Source organism: Vulpes vulpes, chromosome 8 (assembly GCF_048418805.1).
Source record: "Vulpes vulpes isolate BD-2025 chromosome 8, VulVul3, whole genome shotgun sequence".
In the NCBI taxonomy this organism is placed as follows: domain Eukaryota; kingdom Metazoa; phylum Chordata; class Mammalia; order Carnivora; family Canidae; genus Vulpes; species Vulpes vulpes.
Genome location: NC_132787.1, coordinates 73171090 through 73198708, shown reverse-complemented (window position 1 = coordinate 73198708; position 27619 = coordinate 73171090). Strand labels below are relative to the sequence as shown.

The 27619-nt window shown below is 39.7% G+C and overlaps 1 protein-coding gene across 1 annotated transcript in view; it reads right to left on the bottom strand.

Annotated features, from left to right (window-relative positions):
* Positions 1-242: 242 nt before the first annotated feature.
* KDM3A (lysine demethylase 3A) overlaps positions 243-27619 on the bottom strand; it is a 54420-nt gene continuing 27043 nt past the window's right edge. Inside the window, exons 11-26 of the mRNA XM_025994399.2 lie at positions 25666-25870; positions 21795-22009; positions 18483-18635; positions 18259-18354; positions 17744-17871; positions 15103-15298; positions 13127-13299; positions 12521-12757; positions 10908-11079; positions 8459-8546; positions 7643-7773; positions 3732-3851; positions 3513-3652; positions 2127-2303; positions 1914-2048; positions 243-959 (exon numbers count right to left, since the gene is read on the bottom strand). Coding sequence (XP_025850184.1) covers positions 879-959; positions 1914-2048; positions 2127-2303; positions 3513-3652; positions 3732-3851; positions 7643-7773; positions 8459-8546; positions 10908-11079; positions 12521-12757; positions 13127-13299; positions 15103-15298; positions 17744-17871; positions 18259-18354; positions 18483-18635; positions 21795-22009; positions 25666-25870 — 2447 coding nt within the window. The 3' untranslated portion in view covers positions 243-878. The remainder of the gene's footprint in view (positions 960-1913; positions 2049-2126; positions 2304-3512; positions 3653-3731; positions 3852-7642; positions 7774-8458; positions 8547-10907; positions 11080-12520; positions 12758-13126; positions 13300-15102; positions 15299-17743; positions 17872-18258; positions 18355-18482; positions 18636-21794; positions 22010-25665; positions 25871-27619) is intronic.

Below are 27619 nucleotides of genomic sequence, written 5' to 3'. Positions count from 1 at the left end.
TTTTTGGTTAACTTCTCCAAATTTAGCTAATTGGTGGTGTTTCTTTGCAAAAGTATGACAAAGTTTCCACTTGGCTGAGAAGAAACTTATTTTCAGGTTAACATTATAATAATCACTCACAAATCACTATAGCATCTAATTTCTCTGCTTTTAAGATGAGCTCCTAGAGCAAACTCTTACACCTGGTGACATTTGAGAAAAGTGTGTTGAATGCACAACCAGAGGAGTAAGTGGAGTCAAAATATTATATGAATACTTTAATGCAAAATGCTTAACACTTAAAATTAGCAAAGCTTCATTTAAATTAAAACTCCATTGAACTAAATAAAGATGGTTAAACCCAAGAATTGTACAGTAGTTGATTTCTGCTATATAATGCCAGTTCTAATGCAACACAGCAGGAACTGCATCGTTAGCTGTCACTTCCTCCATTGCTCATCTGAACCCTATGGGGTGAGGGAGAGGGTACTCAGACAGACACAAAACAAAATACAACCAAATAAACTGTGCAGTGATTTCTAATGGTTTTAAACCCATTTTGACTAAGCTGTCCAACCCAACAGCTGGAGAATAACTGCAGATATTGTTCCAGAGCTGATAAGAGGTTTTGTTTTTACAGCATGGTAGAAGTTCTGCACTAGGTGAAAAGTCACAGTTTAAGGATGCATGTTCTGTAAATAGTTCCTACATATACACATTTAGTGTGTGTAAACACTAGAAATATACATTAGACAGAGTACCCTTACCAGTTGGGTACAATTAAAAAAGAAGATGAGGTAACATGAATCTCAAAGTCCACAGGAATCCTGCCTGAAGAGTTTGAACAGCTGCCAGTAATTCACTTCCAATGTACAGGGGTTAAGGCGTCTCTGGGACCCTTAGGGTTTGCCAAAACTGGATTCACTGGCTTTCAGCATAGCAACTGCATCTTTCACTGCATGGTAGATAACATTTTTCACCTAAAAGAACAGGAGAAAATATGGTCAGTTTTCCACTAAATTTAAAATCTGTCACTAAGACTAAACATTTCCTCTACCAATCTCTCCAAATTTAAAACTCAGTATTCAAGATATCAATACTTAAAAGGCCACTAGACTCCTTCAGGCCAGTATTTCATACACATTTTAGACTCATGCCTCCTCTTCCTGCTTCGGTAGGTTTTAATGTCCCACGACCCTGAGCCTGGTGAGTACAGGGAGAGGCTAGCCCCAACATACAATTTTTCAAAACTTCCATGTTCTCCTAGTTTTCCAAACATGAAACTATGTTACATAATTCACTACTGAAAGCATCTTTAAACCCACTCTCTGAGATCCTTTTTGGATCCCAGAGATTCTGTCCTGCTCTACTCAAGGATAAGAACGACACAGCAGTAAGTCTTTGTTCAAGACCAATGTCTGGCAGTTGAGCCAGGATCAGAAGTCAGATCTATTTGTTTCCTTTCCTTTTTTTTTTTTTTTTTTTAAGATTTGTTTGAGAGAAAGTGCATACACACTCATGATCTTGCACACAGGACAGAAAGGGAGAGAGAATCCCAAGTAGACTCTCTGTAGTCACTGCAGAGCCTGACACAGGGCTCAATCTCACAACCCTGAGATCACAACCTAAACTGAAACCAGAATTGGATTTCACTCAACCAATGTACAACCCAGGTGCCCCAAAGACCTATTCATTTTCAGTACTAAAGTCTTTTTCTTGGGGCATAGTCCTTTAGAGTCTAAACAATAGCAAGGAGAGACTTCCTCTATGTTCATTCCTCATTGGCCTAGGTTGACAAAGGAACTACACATGAAGCCACTTCATCAACTCACTGCACCAAGTGTGACATGGCCAAGTTCACTGACGCTTTTTATAAGGTCAGTAATGGGCCATGAAGCCAGAGACAGAATGTCAAAAATCAGTGCTATTTTCACCTGTAATTTATCTTCATGATTGGTATGAGTCTGTGACAGATAACGGAATTCCTGAGTAAGCCAGAAACAGTGTTTAACATGCTCTGGAGAAACAAAATCTTCAGCCACTTTGATACAGCTATATAAGTTATGAACCTGGAAAACACAAGTTACATCAGTAACACATATGCAAAAATTCTTAGTGTAAAGAGAATAAAGAATAATGTTTCTTGCCTGATGTGGAGCTCCTGCTGGGATAAATACCACATCCCCAAGAAACTGTACAATAGCCCAGCCTTGAACTCCATATTCTTGATGGAGACGCTTTCTTAGTGATCGGTCTAAATACCAGCTCTGATCATGAATGGGATCATGGTCTGCTGGGTTTTCTTGACCTTGCTCTTCTGATACCTGGAATACATTTGAAATATTATGAAACTGAGTAACACACTAAAGCCCAATGAGGGAATTTCCCAACCCACCCTCAAATAGTGTGGACAGTCAGAAGATATCAGGCCTTCTTTTATAGGTACTTCATTGGCACAAAGAGACAAGTAATGCTCAAAGACATTAACTGAAAAACAAGAGAAGACTGTAAGAAAATGTGGTTTTCCTTCTGTCATTTCCAGTAATCTCTGGCAGTTTGCATATTTTTCTAAAGACTATGTTTGGACAGTATTTTGGTCTAGACTTTTGAACATAAAGTAGGCTTGAGTTCCTTAGAAACAGACTTGCTATATTGCAGTTATTAACAATCTGTATTCACTTAACAGTCTCCGTTACAGAGCAGTCCCAAAGATTACATTTGTTGATTCTAGACAGAATGGTAGCACAGACTCACATACTCAGGGAGACACTATCAAAGAACCAATATAGTGACCAGCAGGTTTTGGAAGAGTCAAATGATCCTAAGTCAGAAATACCTTGATTCAAAGCAGTGCTGGTTAAGGACTTACTTGGTACTAGGCAATAGGTTAGGAGTGTTCACATGTCCTCATGAACAACTGAAGAGTAACAGCCACAAATAAAGCCTGAATGCTGATAAAAACCAAATGCAACATCTTTCCAGTTGCCTAGAACTTCCACACACAGCCTAGCTGAACAACCAGAGAACTACTGGAAACTTGGCATCTTAAAAATCCCTGTATCCCTTTCCAATGATCCTTTGCAACCTAATGGCCACAATAATACCTGAGGCTTCCCTGACCTACTACTACATGAGGTTAGACAAACCCCCAGGGACCTAAGTAACTCACTCAGAACACAGGTATCAAGGGCCAAGGAATTACAATGTCTTTAGATTTTTCAAGGCAACAAAAACAAATAGATGCTAACAGACAATCAGAGGAACTAAGCTGAAAGAGCACAAAAATCTCCAAATGTGCTCTAATGTAAAACAAAGACATAAGACAAGTCCCCCTCTTTTCAGAGATGTGAACCTGATCATTTAGAATCTCTGTTCCTCAGCAACTGGCTTCAGCCTAGTCAATCTGACATGCAGAGATTATTAAACTTTTGAGGTGGTGATTACTTCTCAGTAGTCAGTTGCTGACACAGAGTAATTTCTAACAGTGCTATTCTCCATATCTCTCTTCATAAGCCATAGGGTGGAAAGCACACCTTTTTAAGGAATTCTCGTATTTTCTCTGTGTCCTTCGCAGCATATATGTGCCAGAGGGCTCCTGGCTTCTCTTTTCCTTCAATAAATCGCTTTATTGTGAGTTCATCAGAATCTCCGTCTTGGATGGTTTTAAGGACTTCTGGAGCAAGAAGAAGCAAGTATCAGACCACAGTTTCCAGCTCAGAGAGTAAGACCCACTTTTACACTTAGCACCCTACCTTCTTCTTGGTCACACTGTCCCTTGGGAATTCCCACATATACCATGACATTAGCTGCATCAGATACATCTAAGTGAAGATTTGTTGTTCCATATTTCCTGTCTTCTGGAGTAATTAATCCTGCCAACAGAAAACATTTTAAATTTATGGAGATGATAAAGGCTGCCAATTGTCTTTCCCACTTCCTAGGAGATATCTGGTCACAAAATTTAAAAGGTGCCTCTCAAAATCATGTAAGGGAACAACATATAATATTAAATTATGTTATCCTTTCAACTTTGAAAGAAAATAATCTCAAATACTTATGAAAATAAAAAACGAAGTCCTAATACTACTAGGACTTCTGTTTCTGGTGACAGGCAAAATAAGTCCTTGACAGATCCTCTGCTAAGAATAACTAAAAATCCTGGATGCAATTATTGAAAAAAAATTTTTTTAATGAATCAGTGTGCTGGCAAGAAAAGAAGAAATACTAAATACTCATAAGCCAAAAAAACGAGAAAGCAAGACTCAGGAATGGTAAAGTGGCTCCTAAAGCTGGAATCTGCCAAAAGGACATGTGCTCTGCCAATTCTTAAGCTTTGGTTGTCATAGCCTAGAGTGCTCTGGGCACAACCTAAGGCCCAAGGCCTACTCAAGATGGGGAGTCTAACAGAAAGCTGGGAACTCAACTGGCTATAACACTGAAAACAAAAGAGGACACTGCCCAATGCAGTCCTTGGTTCCTCCAAATGTTAAAAAAAGGGGGGAGGGGAACAGAATGAAGGAGTGAGCTATAGTATGAGATCCTGGTTGGTGCTCATAGTCTGAAACTTTAATCTCTTACCCCCATGAAAAGACTCGCATTGCTCGCAGTCACCCCGAGGCTCATTGAGCCCTGTGGTCACCGTAGATGGCCTTCCCTGACATGAAGACTCTTGAATGGGCAGCAAAGGGAAGCATGGTTCATAGTGGGCAAACAGAAGCTGTTTGTTAACCCTCCAGCAGTCTTGTTTGGAGGCAGCCAAGGGACTTCCATCCAGCTTGCCAGAGCCTTGCAGTTTCAGGAGCAGCTCTATACAGGAGAGGGTACCCCTCCACCCCTTTATTTCAACCTGGGACTATGGCCCTAAGAGCAGTGTAGTGATTTCCTTTCTTTCCATTTGGCTGAAATATTAGTCTTAGGAGAGGGCTAAACATTAAGTATTTAGGCAAAATCAAAGGATATGCTTTAAAGTAGATGTATCAAAGGAGATTTGCTTTAAATTGTAAAGGAAAAACAGGACAGGAGGGAATAATGAAACAATCACGGCAAAACACTGAAAGCTGCTATAACTGGGCGACAAGTATATGGGGAGTCACTCTATTAGATTCTCAAGTTACGGGTATATTTGGAAGTTATTCACTAATAAAAAGTAAAAAAATTAAAACTTAAGAAGGAAAAGCAATAAAAGGAAAAATGAATGAAATAGACAATTATAAATGATAGCATGGATGATGATCCAAAAGTCTGATTCTACTTCTATAAAGCTCAAACACAGGTTAAAACTGAAAGAATATTCTGTGGGAATACAAGTATATATAGTAGCCTTACAAACATAAGGGAATGATAAACACAAACCACAGGCCAGCAGTTAACACTGTGGGAGGAAGGAAGGGCACAAGGTGGGAGGAAAGGGAGGAAGGGTGAATAGTCTCAAAACTTTGTCAGGCCACTTGGTCTTTGGCCAGTGCCAAACAGGTGGAAAGACTCGTGCCAAACGATGAAGGAAGTGACACCTACCCAGCTACCAGCCCAGCACTCAACCACATACAGCTACAGATGACTGCACACTAAGAAAATAGTCTCTAACCAGAGAAAGCCTGAACTCCAACAGGACCAAGAGCATAAAAACACAAAGGTCCTGGGGGAAGGATTCCCAGAAAATAGAAAATCCTGGAACATAACACCGACTTATGAAAAGCACATGAGCTGACACAACAGGGGCTGCTGGGTGACAGCACTGGAGTTGGGGGAAGAGCAGAACTAGCCTGGAAATCAGGAGACCGAACATTCTAGTCCCAGACCTGCTACTGACTGCCCCTTATACATCCTGAGCAGGTCACTGTCTCTGCCAACATCTGTGAAACTCATGGTGTCCTGGAGCTAGAGAGATGTTGACTATATGTCTCCACAGAGCTTTTCACTCTACTCTAAGGGGTCCCAGCTCAGTCAGTCACCCAACCTTTGAAAGTGATCATTCTCTAATGTTTATGATAAGGTCTAAGTATTTGAAAATGAACATATTTTCATTTTTTTAATCCCTTACTGCTTACTCTGGATAGGAACAATTTTGTCAGAGATAAAGCTTTTACAGAGGAATACTGCCACCTATCTGTTGATGTCTATGCTGCCAAACTAATATTTAATCCAAGCAGACAATTTATTCTGAAACTTCTCAGATAATCACTTTTACCCCATAAGCTTCATGAGGCCTACAAAGCAGGGATAATTACTATGTGTAATATTACATCACTTATTTCAGCAGAAAAAATATTTTCATTCACATAAATTCATTGTTAAGTCTCTGCTGGAAAGACAGTATGCCCTGAGACCCCCAACTAACCAGCTGCTCTCTAGGGCTTGAGGGAAGGAAACTCAGCCAGAGAACATGCTGCAGCTCCAAAGCATACGCAGGGCTCTCTAAACTGAGACCCAAAATATAAAGGGAATAGGTCAGGGGGCTTCTGCCTGCTGTGTACTCTCTCCCACAGACCACTTCTCACCCTACCTGGCAGAATGATCTCAGGCATCTAGATCATGGGAGTTTCCCAACATCAACTCCCTTCTTGAAATGCTCCCTGACCTCATTCCAGGTGTATCCCTGGACTGACTCCACCATAACAGAAGAACTGTGGGGCTGAGATCTAAGCCCTTGCTCTTCTTGTCCCCCAGTAGTCACTGGAGAACACAGCAAAGATGCCGAAAGACTCTGCCATCCTCAGGTCTGAGAGGCTGGAGTTTAGAGTAATTATGGGAGGACAGAACAAAATCAAAGAAGTAATTTCTAGAAGGACTGGAAAAATGGGGTTCAAATAAAAAACTAAAGCAAAATCACTAAATGACCCAAACTGAAACTTCATTCAACAATCAATTGGTAACAATTCCTTCAAAACAGTCAACTATAATCAAGACCTAACTAAAACCTCAACATGAAACTGGTTAAGGTCACAGTAATAATGATGAAATATGACCCTGGTAACTAAGGAAATCAATCTCTATTCCTATGCAATCCTTCATGTTGGATAGTTTACTGGGTCATATCTACACGATGAAAATCCAATTCAAAGGATGCTTCCAATACTAACTTAAGTAACAAACTACTACCCCCAAAAGGGATATTTAAGTGTGGCAGATGTTAAAACAGCTGGAATGGGGGCAGCTGGATGGCTCAATGGTTGAGCATCTGCCTTCAGTTCAAGTTGTGAGGCTTCCCGCATCAGGCTCCCCACAGGGAGTCTGCTTCTTCCTCTGCCTAGGTCTCTGCCTCTCTGTTTCTTATGAATAATAAATAAAATCTTAAAAAAAAAACAAAAACAACTGGAATGCTAGCAGATGGACTTTAAAATGAGTAACAAAATCAGATATGATGAACTACTCTACAACCATCAAAAATTATCACACTATAAACTATTAAGCAACATAAAGATTGTGTAATAGAACATGAAATGCAGAAAAAAGAAAAATAAAAAATTGCACATGCCCTACTATGAAAGGGAAATATACATGAGAAGAAATGAAAGGAAATATGGGAAAATAAAGCCTATTGCTGTGTGAAGTAACAGGACTACAGAGGTCTTCCATCTCTACCTACCCCAAAAGCAATTTTCCAGACATTCTGACATGCTCTATCTCCACTGTAATTTTTTTAAGTTAGCCATTTCTTCCTTACCATAAGCATTATACATCTTCGGACCGAGATCTGGCCTCACGAAGTAGTTTGGCAGCCTGGAGGCCAAGTTTAGTTTGCCATCTCTCCTTGTGTACTCAGGCAATGGGATATTGGCCATCAGATCATCAAACCTAGGACAAGAGAACCAAGCATTTACAAAATAAGCTTGCCTTAGATGTAATCCATCACTGATCTGTTCTGTTCCTTACCTAAAAGGATAAATACATCTGTGCTTATAAAGATGGAGACAGCTTTCCTTGAATAATGTTTAAGATTAGAATTATAGGAGTTATAAACAAAGATGTCTTCTTTCTCTCATACAGCACACATCTTTATCAAAATGACCTGGAATCCTTCAGACAAAAGATTTGAGCAGTAACTTCCTGATGAGAAGTGACACTCAGGAATGTATTATTCATTTGTTCTAAGGATCCTTTCCAAATTTCAAGCTCAAATCAGGAAAATGGAACTACCAACTCATTTGTCTTACTAATGCAATATCATTACACTGAACCCTGAAATGTACAATCCCAGTATTGCCTCTAAGTCAGAGGCTGCACACCTCATCTGGCCTTTTCTCTGGCAGAGCACTAACAGTGGAAATGTGTGAAGCTTCATTAGTTCAGCCAGATCTCAAAATCAATCACTTCTTTCTCTCATTTAAAACACATACCTCCAAAGACTATAGTCTACAAATAAGATAGCACCAGTAACACTACTCCATATTTCATCTTTTCCTTTTGAAAACTCTTTTCTCACCACCTTAAAAAGAATTTTAAGTACAAAATCATTCCTCCCCCCGCCAATTAATCATACCTAGAAGGCATCATATCTCTAAAATCCTCTCCTGGTGGCCAGTCCTTAAGTTTCAACACCATTGGTTCTTTTTCATTTTTCAAGCGGTCTGAAAGGTAACCAGAATTACTGAATTGTTACTGTTCACAGCTCAGAAACAGACCAAAATATAATGGCATTTTATGCTTAATAATGCAAATAAAATTTTTCTTTGCAGAATCTTCATAACCCATACATTTAGTACACAAATATTATTTTTAATATTCCCCTCCTGCCAATCACCAACTATTTTATTTCTACACTGCCAAGAAACCCATTCATACCTGGGTAGCACAGGGATACCAAAATAAAAATTACCAACTGATCTTTTCTAGATGCTTATTAAACTGGTTTTCATTCTTTGAGATTTTAGCCACCCCCTTTTGCCCATTACACATGGTTGGTGTTCTGACAGTTGTCCATCTCAGATCCAGTATCTTCCTCTAATACAGTGTTCTGAAAGAAGTGAGCAGCTCCTAACTGATAAACAGCAATGCACTTTAATAATCAGAGGCCACAGATGTGTAGTAGACTAGATTTTCTGAGGCTACCATGACTTGTTTTGCTCAGAGAGACTGAAACTACCTGATGTTCTATCCAGGGAGGAGGGCCAGTAGTACCACGTGGTTTAGTCAGAACTATTAGTCAGAACTATTACCCAGGTAATGGCAAGGAACCAAGAACCAAGGAGCTCTAATTAAAAAAGATGTTGATGATTATGATCAAAAGCAATAACCACTATTATTTCATTTCTTGCTGTGTTCCATTCTCTGCTAAGTGTCTTAACCATTTAATCCTTACAACTCAACCCAACAACTCCATGAGACTAGCCACCATTTAATATTCCCATTTGGGAGTGAGGAAACTGACAAACACACTCAAGGTCATCCAGCTACTAAGGGGCAGAATTGGAACTGGAATCCAGGTTTAACTTCAGACCTTGTACTCTTGAGGACTAACATCTGTATGTTTTGTAGTCAACTAAGTACTGTCCCATAACCTAGTTTACATAAGTGCATTCTCCAGAAAGAAACAAAGAAAAAACAAGGTACAGTGTATGTTCAGAATACCAGCAGTATGTCTGTGTGGGTGGTGTGCTGGGGGTGTGTGCAGCAGAATCATCAGTATAGAACAGGAAAGCTATAGTTGACTTGGAGCTGTTTTCACCATCTGCCAGCATGAAGGAGTTTGAGTCCCAGAAAAATTAAGTTACCATACTCATATACACAAGGACATATCAAAAGACAGGATTTGAACTCAGGCCTAACTGGAAAGCTTCAGAAAACTTCTTGCCCAGACACAGCTTTTAGGGTCCACTTCAGCTGAACAGCACTGCCTTGCTAGGTCATGTCTTTCCTGGGGCCCCAGTCTCTAAAGACTGAGGGAGGTAGGGGGACAAAGGCCCTGACATTTCCCACCTCAGCCCAATCTGAGACAATGAAGGGCAATCCTCATCTCAGAAACCCCTGGCAAGACTGGCCAAGGCTTTGCAGCATCTGCACTGCAGATGACTCCTCGTCCTGAGCAGTCTCACTTCCTCCTTCCATTTTACAGACGCTGGTCCCTAAGTAGCCAGCTTCGGTCTGAAACTCCATCTCAGCTTCTACTTGTGGAAAACCCCATCATGCCTTGTATTAAAGACTCAAGCTCTTAACTTTGCTGTAAATATAAAGCTTGTTGAAAGTAGGAGCTATAATCTGTAAATGTGGGTAAAAAGAATAAGGAAGCAATAGATGAAAATGTGTGTGTCTAAAGAAATGAGAGTGATAAATGAGTGAACTTGAATGACTTCGAGTCTGAAGAATGAACTGGCCAAACCCTCCAGCAGAGATGGGGGCCTGATGATGGGTATCTGTGCTAATGGGACTCCCCTGAACCCAGCATGAACTTGACATTCCTGGAAGCAGTTTACTGACTGGCCGATACACAGAGGGGGCAGCCTCAGCATTAGACACACAAACCTCCTTAGTGCCTCGGTGGCGACCAGGATACCCAGTGTTAAATAAATTCACATTTCCTGACATCTTCAGGTCTACCTATCTTGTTAAACAGTAATTAAAATTTTTTAAAGTAAAAAGGATGTATGAAGGTAAGACACGCATAAAATCATCAGCTTTGGAGTCACAAACCCCAGTTCTGTGCTGCCCTTCCCACTGGGCTCAAGTGGAAGCAGAGAATTTCTGTCACAGGACAGACATGAAGCTACCTGAAGAACAGATGATGAAAACCTCACCTCTCTATGGAACTACAAAGTAAATATGCCTCAGTTCGATAGCATACTTTTAAAAATGAAGGTGAAAAAGAAGACACAAATTTTAAACTCCAGGATCATGGACAATGCTGTTGTTGCCACTGAAGGGCTTCAGACTCCTGCTATTGTTGTGCCCTCCTTTCACATCCTCATTCCCCTAAAAGGTCTTTAAATACATACTTGGAACATCTTCAAATCCATCCCAGAAGTCTCCTACTGTGGCTCCTGTGATGATTTCATTGGTCCTACAGTTAACTAGGTCGACTTCTTGATTCCCAAACTCTTTCCTGAAGGATTCAGGTTTCCAAAGGTCAGTGTTCAATTTATGATGCACTCCTGACACCATCACTGGCTAAAAGAAGAGAATGAAGGCTTTAGTTTGAACTCCCCCAGCTCTGTCCCCAAACCAGTGATAGCCCTTTTACAAACAGCTACTTGTCTGGTTTTCTGTGGCTGGTCCTCAATGTCAGATCCTGAAATGACAGCAGTGTCCTGAGCTCCCACAACATTTATCTTTACGTACTACTTTTTTTAAAAAATTCATTCATTTATTCATTGAGACACACAGAGAAAGACAGAGAAACAGGCAGAAGGTGAAGCAGGCTCCCCAGAGGGAGCCTGATGCAGAATTCAATCCCAGGACCTCAGGATCACAACCTGAGCCAAAAGCAGATGCTCTACCACTGAGCCACCCAGGTGCCCTACTCTTCACATACTCCTTGCTCTCTTAACTACATTAGTAAGCTTCTAGAAGCCAGGATCACATCTTCTGACTCAGATGCCATTCCTCACAGAATACCACCACTAAGGCACAGGACTGGGCAGGGAATGTAAAGGAAAGATGAAGGTGGTGGGAGTGTCCTGTCTAAAAAGGGTGCTGCCACTGGTCTCCAGCCTACTGCTGCCAGGCAGTAACTTGGACCTCAGATGCCAAGACAAGCCAGAAATCCCAATCTTTATGGGAAACAGCCTAACTAAAATATTGGTGAGTTCAGTATTTTTAAACACTGAGGAACGCAAACAAAACACGGCTGGTGTATCATATTTAGCCTGTCGTCATCATCATCATGAACAAATCTTATTAGTTAGTATACAGAGCTGAAAAGAAATGTAAGAACTTTCTTTTGGTTAAATACGTACATTTCTCTATTTGGTAATTCTCCAAGCCCTGGCCTTGTCCAAGAGCACAATGTTCCTTTAGTGAGGATCCATTTGGCCCACAAGAGAAGCCAAAGATCCAGAATACAACAAACAAAATGGGAAAGCAGAGGAGCAGGTCTACAAACCCATGCATCTCTCAAACCATCAACCACAACCTAATATCCAACAATGCAGAACCCTGGGGGACTATACACCAATTCCAAGAGAGCACAAGGCTCTGGCCCACCTAAAACTGCCTTCAGCATCAGGGTTTTAGTTCAAGGAAGAGGGAGACATGATTTTGATTTTGTCCATTTGCCAAAACCCATCAGCCTCTGTCTCTCACTCCTGTGGAGGTGGGTCACCCAAGAATCACTGAGCCAAGAGCATTCATCAAAACCTAAAGATGACTGGTTTAGAAGCAAGCAAAACCTCACTGAAAGTGTGCTTGGGAATATCTGTTGTAAAAAATAAGATTCACAGCTATAGTGCCCCAATTATATTCGGCCTAAACAATAAAGTACAAAAACAGCAGACAAAGTATGTACCACTTACAATGGAAGGGTGGGGGTGGGGTGGGATTGTCAGAAGCCTGCCAAAAGATCTGAGAAAGGGGATCTGAATTGGGCTGGGGAAGCAGAGGCCACACTTACCTGTCCTTGTTTCCAGCACTCCCTAAACACATTCCAGTTGCTCTTGTTGTTGGGATCCTGGAGGCACAGCAAACGATTATCACAGAGCCAGTAATGAGGAGTGTCAAAGCCCAGAATGCTGGGCTTAATGGTCAGTCCTTGAGGCCTCTTAGATAAATCAGAGGAAGTCTTATTTTGCACCAAAGAGGCAAAGATGTCATCAAGGATTTTTGGTGTATTCTTCAGTCCATTTTCTGTCTGAATTTGAGAAAGAACACAAGTGTTAAATAGGTCATTCCGTACCATCAAAAAACTCATTTCTATAATGGTAGGATGAGAATCACATATCCAAAAGAATCCAAATCGGGATCCTAAGACAAATAGGTTAAGTCCCTTTCCCTCACTTGACATTACAACTCACAGAAATAGGTACAGAAAAAAGTTTAACAGGAGAAAATGGCCCAGCTTGGTACTATAATCCTGTGAAGCCCACCTGCCAATGAAACCTGTACCCATGAAAGAAAGCCTAAGATTCTTATCTTCTTTCTACTATCTGTTTCAATTTCTCTAGTCTCTTCCTGTTCTATTTTTACGAGGTGGAATACAAACAAGAAAACAAATTTATACCTTTCCTGTAGAGGAATTCAAGAGATTTCGGAGGAAACCAGAATTGTTGTTGCTTACAGGTGTTAAAATTGTGCTGTTAAAAGTGTGGAGGACTGTGCTGGATTTGCTCAAAGGAGGGAGGGGTGGAAGGCATTTGATTTCATTCTTTAGAATTGGCATCGTTGGTTGTTTTTCTAGAAACAAAACCAAAAACATCCAGATGGAAAGACGGAAAAGCATTCTGAAAGGTAAATCCTTTACTTACCGTCCGTTAATAGAATTATCTTGGAACTTCATTTTCCTTTACTTTAGAACCAAAAAACTTAAGAGGATAGATACTAATGAAATCATCAATTTAGACAAGGATTTTCAACCGGTATTAAAACAATAAATATCCAACATTCAAGGTGATGTCACATTAAAGGTTTTTTTGTTGTTGTTGTTTTTAATGTTTTTTTTTTCTTTCCAGTATAGCTGACACACAACATTCCTTTATAGTTTCAGATGTACGACATCATGATTCAACTTCTCCATATGTTATGGTCTGCTCACTACACGTGCAGGTCCCATCTGTCCCCATACTGACACTTAAAGTATCACTGACTGGACTTGCTGTGTTGTGCTTTTATTCCCATGTCTTCCTCATTCCATACCTTAAAGCCTAGATCTCCCCTCCCTATCACCCATCCCTCCACATCCCACCTGGGCAATTACAGGTCTGATTCCACTTTTTATTATTTGTTTCTTTCTTTTAGATTCCACAGATGAGTGAAATCATATGATCCAAATGATATTTTTAAACTTCCATTTTCTATTTGTTTGGTACACAAAATACAACTTATTTTTGTAAATTAACATTGTAACTAGCAACCTTAATATATTTTTATTAAATGTACTTTTAGATTTTTCACATCTATAATCAGATTGTCTAAAATATCAGCTTTATTGCTTTCTTTCCAATCTTAGTATCTTTTGGTTTGTTTGCCTTACTTCAACAGCCAGGACTTCCAGTACAATGTTAACAAAACAGTGATGACAGGTATCCTCTTATTCCTGAACAGAGGCAAACTGTTAAAAAAATATTCAACCAATTAAAAACAAAATCAGTCATTATGATATTTGTCAGTTTTATTGTAGAAATCCATTATTGTTCCCAATTAAAGGGTTATTTTTAAATCGTGAATTTAAATTTCAGTACTTTTTGTGTCTTGCTACATGACTTTTCTCCTACATTTTCAATATTAAACTATACTGCATTTCTTAAGCCCTGCTTTGGTCATGCCATAGAATTCCTTTATTTAGAGTGCTGAATTCTGTTGAATAAAATTTTGTTTAGGATCTTTGCAGGAAAGAAATCAACCTGCAATTTTTCTTTCTTATAACTAAAAAAGCAGAATCACATAAACTCTAACTACCTGACTCCAAAGCCCATATTCTTCATACTGTCATCAAGCACCCTAACAACATAGAGGAGAAAAATAAAACTGAAGCCAAAACATTGCAATTAGACAAAACAGGAATGACAAATAGGGTTAAGGACAGTAATGTGGAAATCATTTATTAAAACACACAAGTCTCAGCCTACTCCTTTCTTGCCAAACACAATTTCAACCTACAGTTCTACTGTCAGAAGTTCTCCGTTTTGGGGCTGTATGTTTGTTTTTGTTTTTGTTTTTGTTTTTGTTTTAATGTAGGCTCCACACCCAGCATGGAGTCCAACACGGAGCCTGAACTTGTCAAAACTTTGAGATCAAAAACTGAGCTGAAGCCAAGAGTTGGATGCTTAACCAAATGAACCACCCAGGTGCCCCCTTGGGACTGCATTTTAAAAATATTTGCATTTCTGTCAGGTCTTGCTGGTGACTACAGGGAACCACCACTTTCCATTCCACACACTTCTAATCACACTGTTCTGACAGCAACTGAGGTTGCCGATCCCCTCATGGATTAAAGTTCTCAGGAACCCACAGGAAAGCAGGAAAGCAGGAAACCCTCACCTTTGTTTTCCTTGTTGACATTCCCGCTGGTTAGGTCTGCCAGCCAGTTTAAGGGAGATGTACTGGCTGGACAGGCAGGCTTCATGCTGCTGGCTGGCTTGGAAGCAGCCTCCCCAGCCACGGGCACTGGCTCCAACACCAAAGGATTCTGCTGGAACACAGCACCAAGGCTAGGTTTTTCTCCAGCGAAGGAAGTCTGTGTTGAGTATAAAAGGAGAATTTTTCACAAGCTGAAACATTGTATTTCCTTTCTCTTACCTTCTCTCCTAACAGCTTCACCAGTAAGAGATAAATATTCCAAACGGTACCACCTAATAGCTCTGGACTGATATCACCACAGCTGCATTAATCTTATAATAATAGAGCAGAACTATATAAGGTAGAAGATTTTTTTTTTTTTTAAGCTTCTAAGTATTACTGGTGAAAATAAAAGACATGTTAAGAATTTAAATACAGCAAGTTATCCCTCCCTCTTAACCAATCATTTCCTGCTCATGCCTATCGCTATCACTCCACCTACCATGCTACTTTAAAATGACCAGTTTTTAAATGACCAGCCGGGCAGCCCCGGTGGCGCAGCAGTTTGACGCTGCCTGCAGCCCGGGGCGTGATCCTGGAGACCCTGGATCGAGTCCCATGTCGGGCTCTCTGCATGGAGCCTGCTTCTCCCTCTGCCTGTGTCTCTGCCTCTCATTCTCTCTCTGTGTCTCTATAAATAAATAAATAAAATCTTTAATAAAAAAAATAAATAAATAAAAAATAAAATAAAATGACCAGCCCAGGTGGCTCAGCGGTTTAGCGCCACCTTCAGCCCAGGGACTGATCCTGGAGACCAGGGATCGAGTCCCACATCAGGCTCCCTGCATGGAGCCTGCTTCTCCCTCTGTCTGTGTCTCTGCCACCCTGTCTCTCATGAATAAATAAATAAAATCTTTAAAAAGTAAAAATAAAAAATAAGTAATAAATAAAATGACCAGTTTGTGCCCATCTCCCCTGTGAACTCATAGTACCCTGAGTAAACACTCACAACATTTGCAGAATGAATGAGTGAGTGAGGCAGGGTAGGAAAGGTACTGCTGTGATTTCAGAAGGAAATGAGATGAAGAGACAAAAATGCTCTTTTGTTTTAGCACAGCATACTAGGCTTTAGAATGAGATAAACAATGAGATAAACAGCTCTTAAAAGTACTCAAACATTTAAAAAAACCACACAGAGCACACCACTTATTTTTCTGTTACTTAAAAACTGCCTTCACTCAGCTGATGAGTTTATACAAACAAAAAATGGAAAAAGCCAAATTCCTACTGTGGTCCCAGCCTTTTATGTATGATGGATTTCTGTGATACTCAACTCTCAGTATTGTTTATTATTCCTGTTATTTATGTTTTTTATTTTTATTATTTTTTAAAGATTTTATTTATTCATGAGAGAGAGAGAGAGAGAGAGAGAGAGACAGAGAGAGACAGAGACAGAGACATAGGCAGAGGGAGAAGAGGGCTCCATGCAGGGAGCCTGATGCGGGACTCGATCCTGAGACTCCGGGATCACGCTCTGGGCTGAAAGCAGGTGCTTAACTGCTAAGCCACCCAGGCTGCCCTATTTATGTTTTTTAAAGTAGGCTCCATACCTAGCATGGAGTCCAATGTACGGCTGGAACCCACAACCCTGAAACACCGAGCTGAGATCAAGAGTCAGATGCTTAAGACTGAGCCACCCAGGAGCCTCAACTGCTCTGTTTTTGATGAGAAAGTGGAAGCATATGTGAATCAGCTGATATGAACCAATGCTATGCAACTAGAAAGTGGCAGAAAAAGAATTCAAATTCAGTTCTGAATCTAAAGAGCACACTTCTACTGTTTGACATCACAGCTTTATGAAAATGTGAAATTCTGATTATCAAATACAATGTGGGAGAAGAATATACTGGGGTGAAGGGGAAGCAGGGAGAGGGGAATAGATGTGATGGTGAAGGGGATGCTACCAGGGAAGAGGCACCATGGAAATGTATATTTTTTATGGTGAGTGATGGGTATATAAAGGTTCATTTCAATATTCTTTCCTTTAACTCTTCAAATATATATTATATAGGTAATATACACTCGGTAATTTTATTTTTTAAAAGATTTATTTATTCATGAGAGACAGAGAGAGAGAGAGAGAGAGAGGCAGAGACATAGGCAGAAGGAGAAGCAGGCGCCTCACAGGAGCCCGATGCAGGACTCAATCCTAGATCCTGGGATCACGACCTGAGCTTAAGGCAGCTGCCCAACCGCTGAACCACCCAGGCATCCCTACACTCATAATTTTAAAAGATTGTCTTAACTCTGTAAAACATGAAAAGTTTTTTTTTAAGCCCACATAAAACTCAACAGCAACTCATTAAGTAAACTACAATAGAAGACATTTTTGCTTTTTCAAGGAACAAAAATTAAAATCTACTATAAAGAGACTACAGATGAGGTCCACAAAAATGTGAAAAGTGAGAATACGTCCATGAAGTGTTACCTGAAATGTAGGAGTTGTCTCTTTCCACTGACCATGTCTCCATGTTCCTTTCAAATATACTACAGAAAGCCTTGGGTTATTTGAAAAGACAGACAACAATCTCAAAGATGGTGAATCTAGCATAAATAGTAATACCTGTTTTACATCTTCCTTTGAGGCTGGCTTTGAAAAGAGTTTGAATTGCCTGTTAGAACAGGGACAATTTGCTTTTATTCCCCATTTTGCTCTCACAGAATGAACAATGTCTCCAACATCATAGAGGGCTAAAAAAAAAGAAAAAGGGCAGAAACAAGCATCTTAACAAGAGTATTAGGTACTTTCAACCTCAACATTACAAAGTAGAAACTGGTATTTCCAACAGGATTACTTTTTTTTTTTTTTTTTTTTTAAGCAACATGGTGCTTTGGATCTCTTTTTTTCATCCTAGGTATGCCTTCTTCTGCAATGCATTATTTTCCTTCCTTCCACAAAAGTATTAATAAGATCTTAATTAAAAAGTTTTGGGGGTATTATTTAATACATCTTTGGACAATTTATGGTACATACTAAGTTAGAAAGTAATTACACTATATAAAGTAAAATTAAACCACCAGCCCCTATGAGCTAACCAAAACAAGGGGGAAAGAAAATAATTGCATCACATGAAATACCTTTCCCAGGAATGATCTGTGTAGGCATTAGGTTCTCTGGCTCATGTATCTGACTCTTCACACATCTTAGCCATGAGAAAGTCTTGTAGGCAGCACCTACAAATAAATAATTTATAGTAACTGCTCCTCATAGACCCTGGCCCCATGCTTAAGAAATCCATCAACCACAAATCAATAAAGGCTTAAGTTTGTAAGGGGGGCTTGGAAGAGAATCAAGTTCTTACCTTGTTGGCAATTCTTCCTCTTCATCCGGTAGCAATCCACACAAACTCCAAACCCACACCTAGGGCACACCCAGTGCAGGTTGAAGATGGTGGTGTCACATACATCACACATTTCCCGAACACCTTTGACAGCTCGCTTCCAAGCAACCTGTCCTACAAAAATCAATAAATCACTTAGTCTTGGGGAAGAGAGATTTTCTGAAATAAAGTATGAAAGGGCAGGGAAACTGATATCATTTCCCCCTCTTATTGGAGTTCCCATCAACTCTGGTTAGCCTTTAAAGACCATCTCAAGTGTTCCCCCAACCCCTTCACCCTCCATCATGAAGCTTTCCTGGATTCCTTCAGCACTCTCATCAACTTGTATTTGTACTTCGGACTCGGGCTTCTTCACACTGTATGCTGTCAGGTATGGTTCTACCATTCCCCAGGAGATTAAACTCTGTACAAGCATCATCCCTGCTTGGGCTGTACCTTGTCCCCCACCCACTCTGCATAGTGCTGGTACGTACTAAGTACTGCTAAGTAAATCAATGAAAAAAAGCAGCAGTGATTACAGGAGTTGTAGCTTAGACTCCTAAACAGCAGGTATTATACAGCAGTAGCTCTTTCACCTTTTGGATCATGAGCCCCTTTCAGAATCTAAAGACCGGGTGGACCATGATTTCTCCAAAGGAAAAAAAATTACTCAGATACACAAAGTCAATATAGATTGGTACGTTAGTCACACAGGCCCTGAATCTACTCACACAGCCTATGAAAAACTCCAAGGGGTTAGGGAACCTGGAGGGAGCAGCGTATTAACTTAATAGTACAGTTGGTTCCTTCATGGGCCAGAGTCAGAAACTTGATTTTTTTAGTGTCAGTAGTGACGAAGGCATCCAGGACTGACACTAACCAAATAACCAACCGGTTGAAGCATAATCCAAGATTCTACAAACTAGTGTCTTCTGTGGCAGTGGCCAAGCCCTGAAAACTAGTTGGAGGGGTCTTCCAAGACTGGCCAGGACATCATACTCTTCCCCCAAGTATGGAGGAGTGCCAAATCAGGTTATAAGAAAGTTTCAAGGAGTATGTGGCAAAGTATGTGACATTTTCTTGGGTCACAGAAAAGCTCAATGTTAATCAGAAATTTCTTTTCTGTCTCTCTCCCCTGAACAAGACTGGATCAATACTATCACATTCTTGTTTTATGGAAAATATCTTTTTTCTTAATCCAGTCTGTGGTTTCTTCACTCCTTCTTCCAACTGACCAAAATACGAATGATCAACTTCAGTTTTTTACCAAATTAATCCAACTGCTAAGTGAACTGCCATTTCACTGTAATGTAATAGCTCAGTACATAATACAGAGAGCTTTAGGCATTTTGCAAATGAAGTTTTATGAACTTCTCCTTGGTCACTTGGATTGACTATTTGAGACTATTCTTAGATCTTTTAGCCACCCATCTAACGATAATTTGTCATTGAAAAGACAGGATAAACATATAAAGATTGATACCTGATTCCTAATCTCAGGATCAGAGGGTAACCTCTCTAGAAACACCTTATGGTGGCATTTGTCAATATCACTCACAGTGAGTTCCTCTCTTCAACTGACCAGCTTGTCACAGGAGAGAGAAGAACAGAATAAAAAAGGCAAGGAGGAAAGGTTAATCCTATTTAAATCTTCAAGGACAGAGTTTCTTAGTTATACTTTTTTTTTTTTAAGATTTTATTTATTTATTCATGAGAGATACACAGAGAGAGAGGCAGAGACACAGGCAGAGGGAGAAGCAGGCCCCATGCAGGAAGCCCGATGTGGGACTCGATCCCAGTACTCCAGGATCACGCCCTGGGCTGAAGGCAAGGCAAGCACCAAACTGCTGAGCCACCCAGAGATCCCCCTTAGTTATACTCTTAAAAGACATCTATCTGTACTTTTTTCTGTATGCTATTCAGATGACTTCCCTTGAGCAAAGAAACAAACATCAGTTGCTTGTAACAAGTCCTGCTAATTCAGGATGAAACTACTAATATATTCCAAAGAAGTGTTTCTATATTCCAGTCATTTATATGCCTACCTACTAGATGAGTTACTTAAGAATTTTTCTTTAACCTCACTACTTTTACTTAAATGTATATAATTAGGAAACTCCTTATCTCTACTAAATATAGAAACCAGTCTTCTATCCTAAATAGAAGACTATAAAAAAAAAAAAAAACTTCAGTAAGATCCTTGATTTGTAAGTCTCTGCTACTCCAACAGAATGGAGTGATTCTACGGCTACTCTCTACTTAGTACAACTTTGGCTGTGCCCCAGAGTTCACGATCCCATTCTCCTTCTAGCTCTGAATTCCTGCTCCTCAGAATGCCTCAGTTTCCATTCCTTGGACTTGGAAATTTAACACTATTCATACTTATCCAAAAAATTACCTTTGTGAAGCTAGTTTCAATTAGTTTCTGTACCTACAACAAAAATTCTTAAGACTGGTTATGTGTGCATGCTAATTGAAACATATTTAGTTATGCAAAGTCTGAAAAGATATCTGGAGAAATGAAAGGCTTTACTTTTAAGTTTCAACCATTTGGGAAAGATACAATGATGGAAGGAAGCATAAGACTTTAAAAATAGCTGCTCCCAGGTGCCTCTGGCTGGCATTTCACTTCTACACAGGCATAAAAAACAGAGGTATGCTGTTCTCCCGGACATCATACCTTGAGATGTTATGAGGGAGGTCTGGTTCTTGTGTGTCACCCACACTGATCCCTGTGGTTTACTATGCTGCCGCATCAGTGTGAGAGTACTCTCAGAGAGTAGAAGATACTGGCACTCACCCAGCTGGAACCTCCAAGTATCCTGTTAAAACCCTGACTCTAACAATCCTTTTCATCTGAGTGTATTCTCATTCTCATACCTGGGACCCAGCCCTCCAGATTCTTGATTCAGTTGGTCTAGAACATAGCCTGTCCATTCTTATTTTCTTGAAATGCGTTCCTGATTAGGAACCTTTGTCTTAAAATAACCCAACCTGAGGCCTCAACCCCTTTTGATGAGCCCACTCTGCTGATAAAGGCTGCCCAAATTCCACTACCACCTCATCTTCACCTTTCCACTCCTTTAGTACTTGTCCCAAAATAAACCCCACAGACAGGTGACTGACTCTGATGAAACCAACAGGCAGTTATAAAATGGAAAACACAACCTCATTATACCAAAGTCTTCCAAACTTCTGGGTGAAAATGAAACCCATGCAATTAGAACTTAGGTGTCATTTAGGAACAAAATCAAGTTGGACTCAAAAATCCTACCCCCTAAGAGATGCTCTTACTGTGTGGCTCAATAGTTGACATAGCTTCCTTTTCAGAAATCACCATTTGACAGAAGTGGTCTCCAATGTTGGCCAGGATATACTTTGCAGTGTCCAAATCAGTCCCCACAACGTTTTTAGTTAAAGGCAACCATAAGCCAATTGCTTCACTGTCATACTTGTTTGGTGTTAAGAAGCCTTCTACCCGCAACACACCATGTTTGTTGAACTGTAACCTAGAAGAAGTGGAGGAAAAGTGTCACACACACAAAAAAAATTGATTTATATCTTATAGTTACTATTTAAATCAACAAATTCCTTCCTAGTTTTCTATAATCTCCATGGCTAATTACAGCCAATTGTTACTTGGCAATGTCAGCAGGAAGATTTAAAAAATTTTAAAATTTCCAAATTTTCCCTTAGAAGATATGGGGAGGGAGGCAAGGAGAGATGCTTTACACTTCAACCAAGATCTAATCATACTGCCTCCAGGGGCAGCTGCTGAACCTTTCAGACTTGAGACTTAACAGCAAGGACAATCACAGAAGAAAATGGAAAACGAACAGAAGGTGGTAAGATAAGCTGATCAGATTTGAATACAACCACTCCTTCTAGAATAATGCTCAGCAAAGGAAAGCTAACCCTAAACAGTCACTGAAGCCATGACCATGTAGATCCATGAGGAACTGAGGTTCCATATGAATCCTAGCTGCAAATTACTGTGTAAGCTTCTGGAATGAGAGGCAGTGTTAAGACAGACCTAACTACTTAAGGTGGAGCAAAAAGGCAGAATACTTATCAGGATTCTCTTTCAATATCTTTGGCATCTGTTTTCCCTAAGCTATGTATTAGTTTCGAATTTTTAAAAAATTCATTCAAAATGCCATTATATGTTAATCTAGTTGAAGATACAGAAGTAGGCATAAAATACACAGTGAAATAGGATATGACAGATCTCATAACAATCATTAAATTTTAGAGTAGGAAGTACTGACTATGAGCATTGTGGGGCTAATATTAAGACTTCATGGTAGAGGCAGTGATTATGACTGGCCTTATTAAAAAAAGTAGACATGGGATCCCTGGGTGGCGCAGCGGTTTGGCGCCTGCCTTTGGCCCAGGGTGCGATCCTGGAGACCCGGGATCGAATCCCACGTCAGGCTCCCGGTGCATGGAGCCTGCTTCTCCCTCCGCCTGTGTCTCTGCCTCTCTCTCTCTCTGTGACTATCATAAATTAAAAAAAAAAAGTAGACATTCGCTAAGAGAAAGCATGTCAAGGAAACAGTATTTCATACAAAAGAAAGAAAAATACAGGGATCTTGATTTCTCCTTGGTCACTGCCCGCTACCAATTCTTTGTGCCCATGAGACACTCCTAAAGTTGTATTTTTAAAAAAAATTTGTCCAGAAGAGTGTAGAATGAACTGGAAGGACACTGGAGTTGCTTAACACATGCAAATTTATTTCAGGCAGCCAAAAGGAGAGATGCAAATTTTTAACTGATACCCCAAATTAGAGATAGTCTTAATACTAAAAAATGAATTTGAAAGCTATTTTAAAGGGGAAGATGGCAAATAGGATTTGGCAACTGGACTTTAGTACTGAGACCCAAATCTTCCTATTTTATCTACAGGACAATTTTTTTTTTAAAAGAATTTATTTACTATTTGAGAGACAGAACAAGCAGGGGGAGCAACAGGCAGGAAGAGAAGCAGGCTCCTCACTGAGCACAGAGCCCAATGTGGGGCTCAATTCCAGGACCTTGGGATCATGACCTGAGCCAAAGGCAGATGCTTAACCAACTGAGCCACCAGGTGCCCCTCTACAGAATTTAATGAGAAACAAGGAGAAGGCTAAGGACAACCTTAATCCTCTCGCTAAACACCGGGGCGGTGGGGGGATGGCTCTATTCCTTAAATTATAACACTCTTTTTACCAAAGTAGTGAATTTGTTCTAGTTTCTACAAGACTGGTTTCTACTTTGCAACACTAAGCAAAGGCATTTTCCTTTTCAATGAGATAAAAAATGAGAAAACAGCTGTCATAAAATCAGTGATTTCAAGATAGTTACAAAATAGTGGTTTAAAAAAAGCCCCAGTAATATTTAAAAGAAAAAATTAAGTATCTCTCCCTTCAAAGGCCTCTGCAACTTACACCAAAATCAAACAATCTCTCCCCTCCAGTCCACTTACACCTTCAGAGCAGAGGAACCATAATGAAATCAAGTGTGTAATAGTAATGTATAGATCTGTAAAAAGCGTAACATTTTGTGCTCTCTTCAACTTATGTCAGAACCCAAAACATATGCATCTTAACACACTTACCTGTGTAAAAAATTCTCCAGAGAGGAAACAGAACTAATCCTTATTAAGAACTTATTCTGGGCCATGTAGTATTGACAATATGTTAATATACAAGTATGCTAACATTCTAGCAGTTATCACAGTTCTAAATAGTAGATACATACTTCATCACAGTGCTTTTGCAATTTATTCAGAACAAATGGGTCAAACTACCACCTAAAAACCTCTAGAGTGCATTAAAATAAGCCTGATTCTGAAAGTTACTAAAAACAGAGATAATCAATGACCTAAAATACCTGTGCATTTAATTCAGTTTTTTGTATTTAGATTTTTTTTAAATTTATTTATTCATGAGAGACACACAGAGAGAGAGGCAGACATAAGCAGAGGGAGAAGCAGGCTCCATGCAGGGAGCCCTGATGTGGGACTCAGTCCTGGGATCCATGATCACGCCCTGAGCCGAAGGCAGGTGCTAAACCGCTGAGCCACCCAAGTGTCCCTAATTCAGTTCTTCAGCACTCTTTTATCTTGATAAAATTAAAGGGGAGGAGATAAATAGGAAGATATTCAAGTCAGCACTTCTGTTCATGATTAGAACCAGTTGAGCCTGAAAGTATCTACATTTCTGAGAAAGTGAATCATACCTAAAAAGTTAACCTATACCCAAAACAACACTGCTCATTTATCAAAAAGATGACGACAATATTAAGAAGGTCTTTTTCTTCACTAAGAATAAAAGAATTCAGAGAAAATTAATTTGACTTAAAAAATACAACATAAAAATCAAAGTATTTGCCTATAAAATTAGAAAAGATTTTTTAAGAAGATATGTCTCTTCCTGTTAGCAAAAGTACACAGAGATAGGAATGCTTAGACACTGCCAGAGGGCCTGGACACAGGTGCAACCTTCCTCTAGTGCAATTTGGCAGAACATATGTATCAAAGCCTTAAACACACACTGCTTTTGACCCAGTAATGCCACTTCCAGTAATCCTTCCAAAATAAAGAAGGAGAGATAGGGACAAGGAGATGATCATTTCCGTATTATTTTCAGTGACAAAAAACCCCACAAAACAATCTCAACACCAATAAAAGAAATTAAGTGAATTTTTAAATTCTGTTAGAGGAGTTCCTGCTTAGTTATTCAAAGTTTTTGCAGAAAAAAGGTAACATGACCCAGTAGGTCCTACTATGTACTGGGAAGGCAAGATTCAAAGCAGTATATACAATATACCCAAGTAGGTATGCTTGAATGTATTTTATGACCATACAAACACTAAAATGCACTGCAAAGTTAACAGTGGTTATTTGGAGTGGTTTTTAGAAATTTCAGCATTTTTCTATAATGTTTGTTAGTTTTAGGAAGAGAAGTTGGTATGTGTAGGCTCCTCTACTTTAAAAACAAATTGAAAGGGAGACCAAGAAGGAAATAACATGGGATAAGATCTAGATGCTCAAAGCTAGAGATTAAACAGTCTTCACTCTCTGTAGTTCTAGATTTACTGCTGATAGAAGAGGGAAGGGAAAATAAGTATGCTGTAGGGCCCAGATTAACTCAGATAATCTGAGCTTTTTCCCCAAATGCCTTACCTCCTGAAGTGAAAGAAACGACAAAACACAGGTGAGTCTTTCTGTTGCTCCTTATCTTTGCGGAGGCTGTCCAAGCGACACTCCCGGCACTTGGGTAGCTGTGCAACAATGTTCACACAGGAGTCATCTTGTACAAAGGCCTCACCACTCTGCTGCAGCTTCTTGAGTTTGGCTGGGTCTGTCAAAACCGACTTCCGAGAGGGGGCTGGGAAAGCAGAAGATTAAAGAAATGAGACCTGAAATTTTTAAGTCGCCTCAACATCTGACTGAATTCTATTCCAAAGACCAGTTTTCCCAAAAGGAGAACTCCTTAAATACTGCCTTAAATACTGGTTCAACTGTAATTTCTAAAGCTGGCTTAACATAAAACAACTATCAGAATAATTGGAAAGCTTTACTCACTTTATAAAATAATTCTCATTTGGTAAATCCATTTGGCAAGGCAACTTAAACCTCTAAATTCACCAACTTGACTCATAATTCCAAGGTAGTGTACACTTCCATTCACAGCCCTTGATAAAAATATTCCAGGAAGACACTTCCAAATCAGATACTTAAACTCACTGCAACATTAGCAATGCACAGAGATAGGTTTACCTCAACAAAGATCTGTGTGCAAGTTAATTCTGCTACTTTTCAAAGGCTGGTTTAAGTGTGTTTTCTAGAGCACTCTGTAAAAGCTAACCATTCTAAATATAGTAACAACCAAAGAGCTTTCCCACACAGGCCCCTGGGTCTATAAAATAAGTGCTATCTCCTAAATGCTTCCAAGAGGATATTTCTTTAATTTACTTCACACATATGTTCCATTCAGGATGAAAAGCAGTGACTAAAGTCAGGATTATGATTTTAAGTAAACACACGTTTTAACATTTAACTTGTAATGGGCAGGAGAACTTAAATGTTAACACAGTTTCTAAAGAAAAGGTGGATAAAGTAAAGATTTGACAGAAAAGAGTGATCTTTGCATCAGTTACATCAACTCAACACAGAAATGAATCTATTTATAAGTCTTCAAGAGACTTGAGGAGTATTTCACATGAAGCCAAGAGAAAAGACCTTCCCTCGGGGTCCAAGGGTGCAAGGATGTATATTCTTTGGCAAACAAAAACAAAACCCAGGAAATAACTTTTGGAGAACCAGTTGAGAGACAGCTAGGAGAGGTTAGTAGTTGTGGAGGAGAGTGGAAGATATCAAAGCTAAGAAGGCTTTAAATAAAATAAGCATCTTTAATAATGACCTCATCAGTATTCTAATCTTCTCTTTTAAAACAGAGCCAGAGCATACTGTAAAATGCTAAATGGATGCTGTCAGGCCATGATCCCCTAAGCATTGTTATTCTGTTATAGTGAAAAAGAAAGTACAGCAAGAAAGAACAGAAAATAAAGAGATCAGTAGTTCAAGAATGGAATTTTAATCACTTAATACTGAAAAAACATCACCCTTTAGGTTGGACCAGGTTTTCACCAACCATGGGCAAACAGTCCAAAGGTTATCTGTTCTGCTCTCACATACAAGAGGAAATAGGTAGAAATAAGCAAGCTGAACTACCTAAAGCTAGCTCTTCAGTGAAGAGAGCAATAGTTGACCCAATCAATGATTCTCACAACTTGGAGTACAGCCAAGGGAAAAAAAGCAATGCCAACTTCTGAGGAGTCACACATCTACCTAAAAAAAAAAAAACGCAGCTGTTCTAAGATCGACTTAGTCTGCTTTTGTTTTCTAGCCCCTAACTGGAGAAGGTCACAGGGGACAGAATAGCTTCCAGTCGAATCTTTCCATACCTACAAGCAGTACCAGTGGACACAGTACAGAAACCCTGATCACACTCACTCCTCAACCATGCTATTTACTGTGATCCTCGTAAATAACATGCACCAGGATATTTAACTAGGTTTTTAATTTCTCTAAAAATCACTTTAACTGGTGCATACTTGTACAACATATTAAGTAA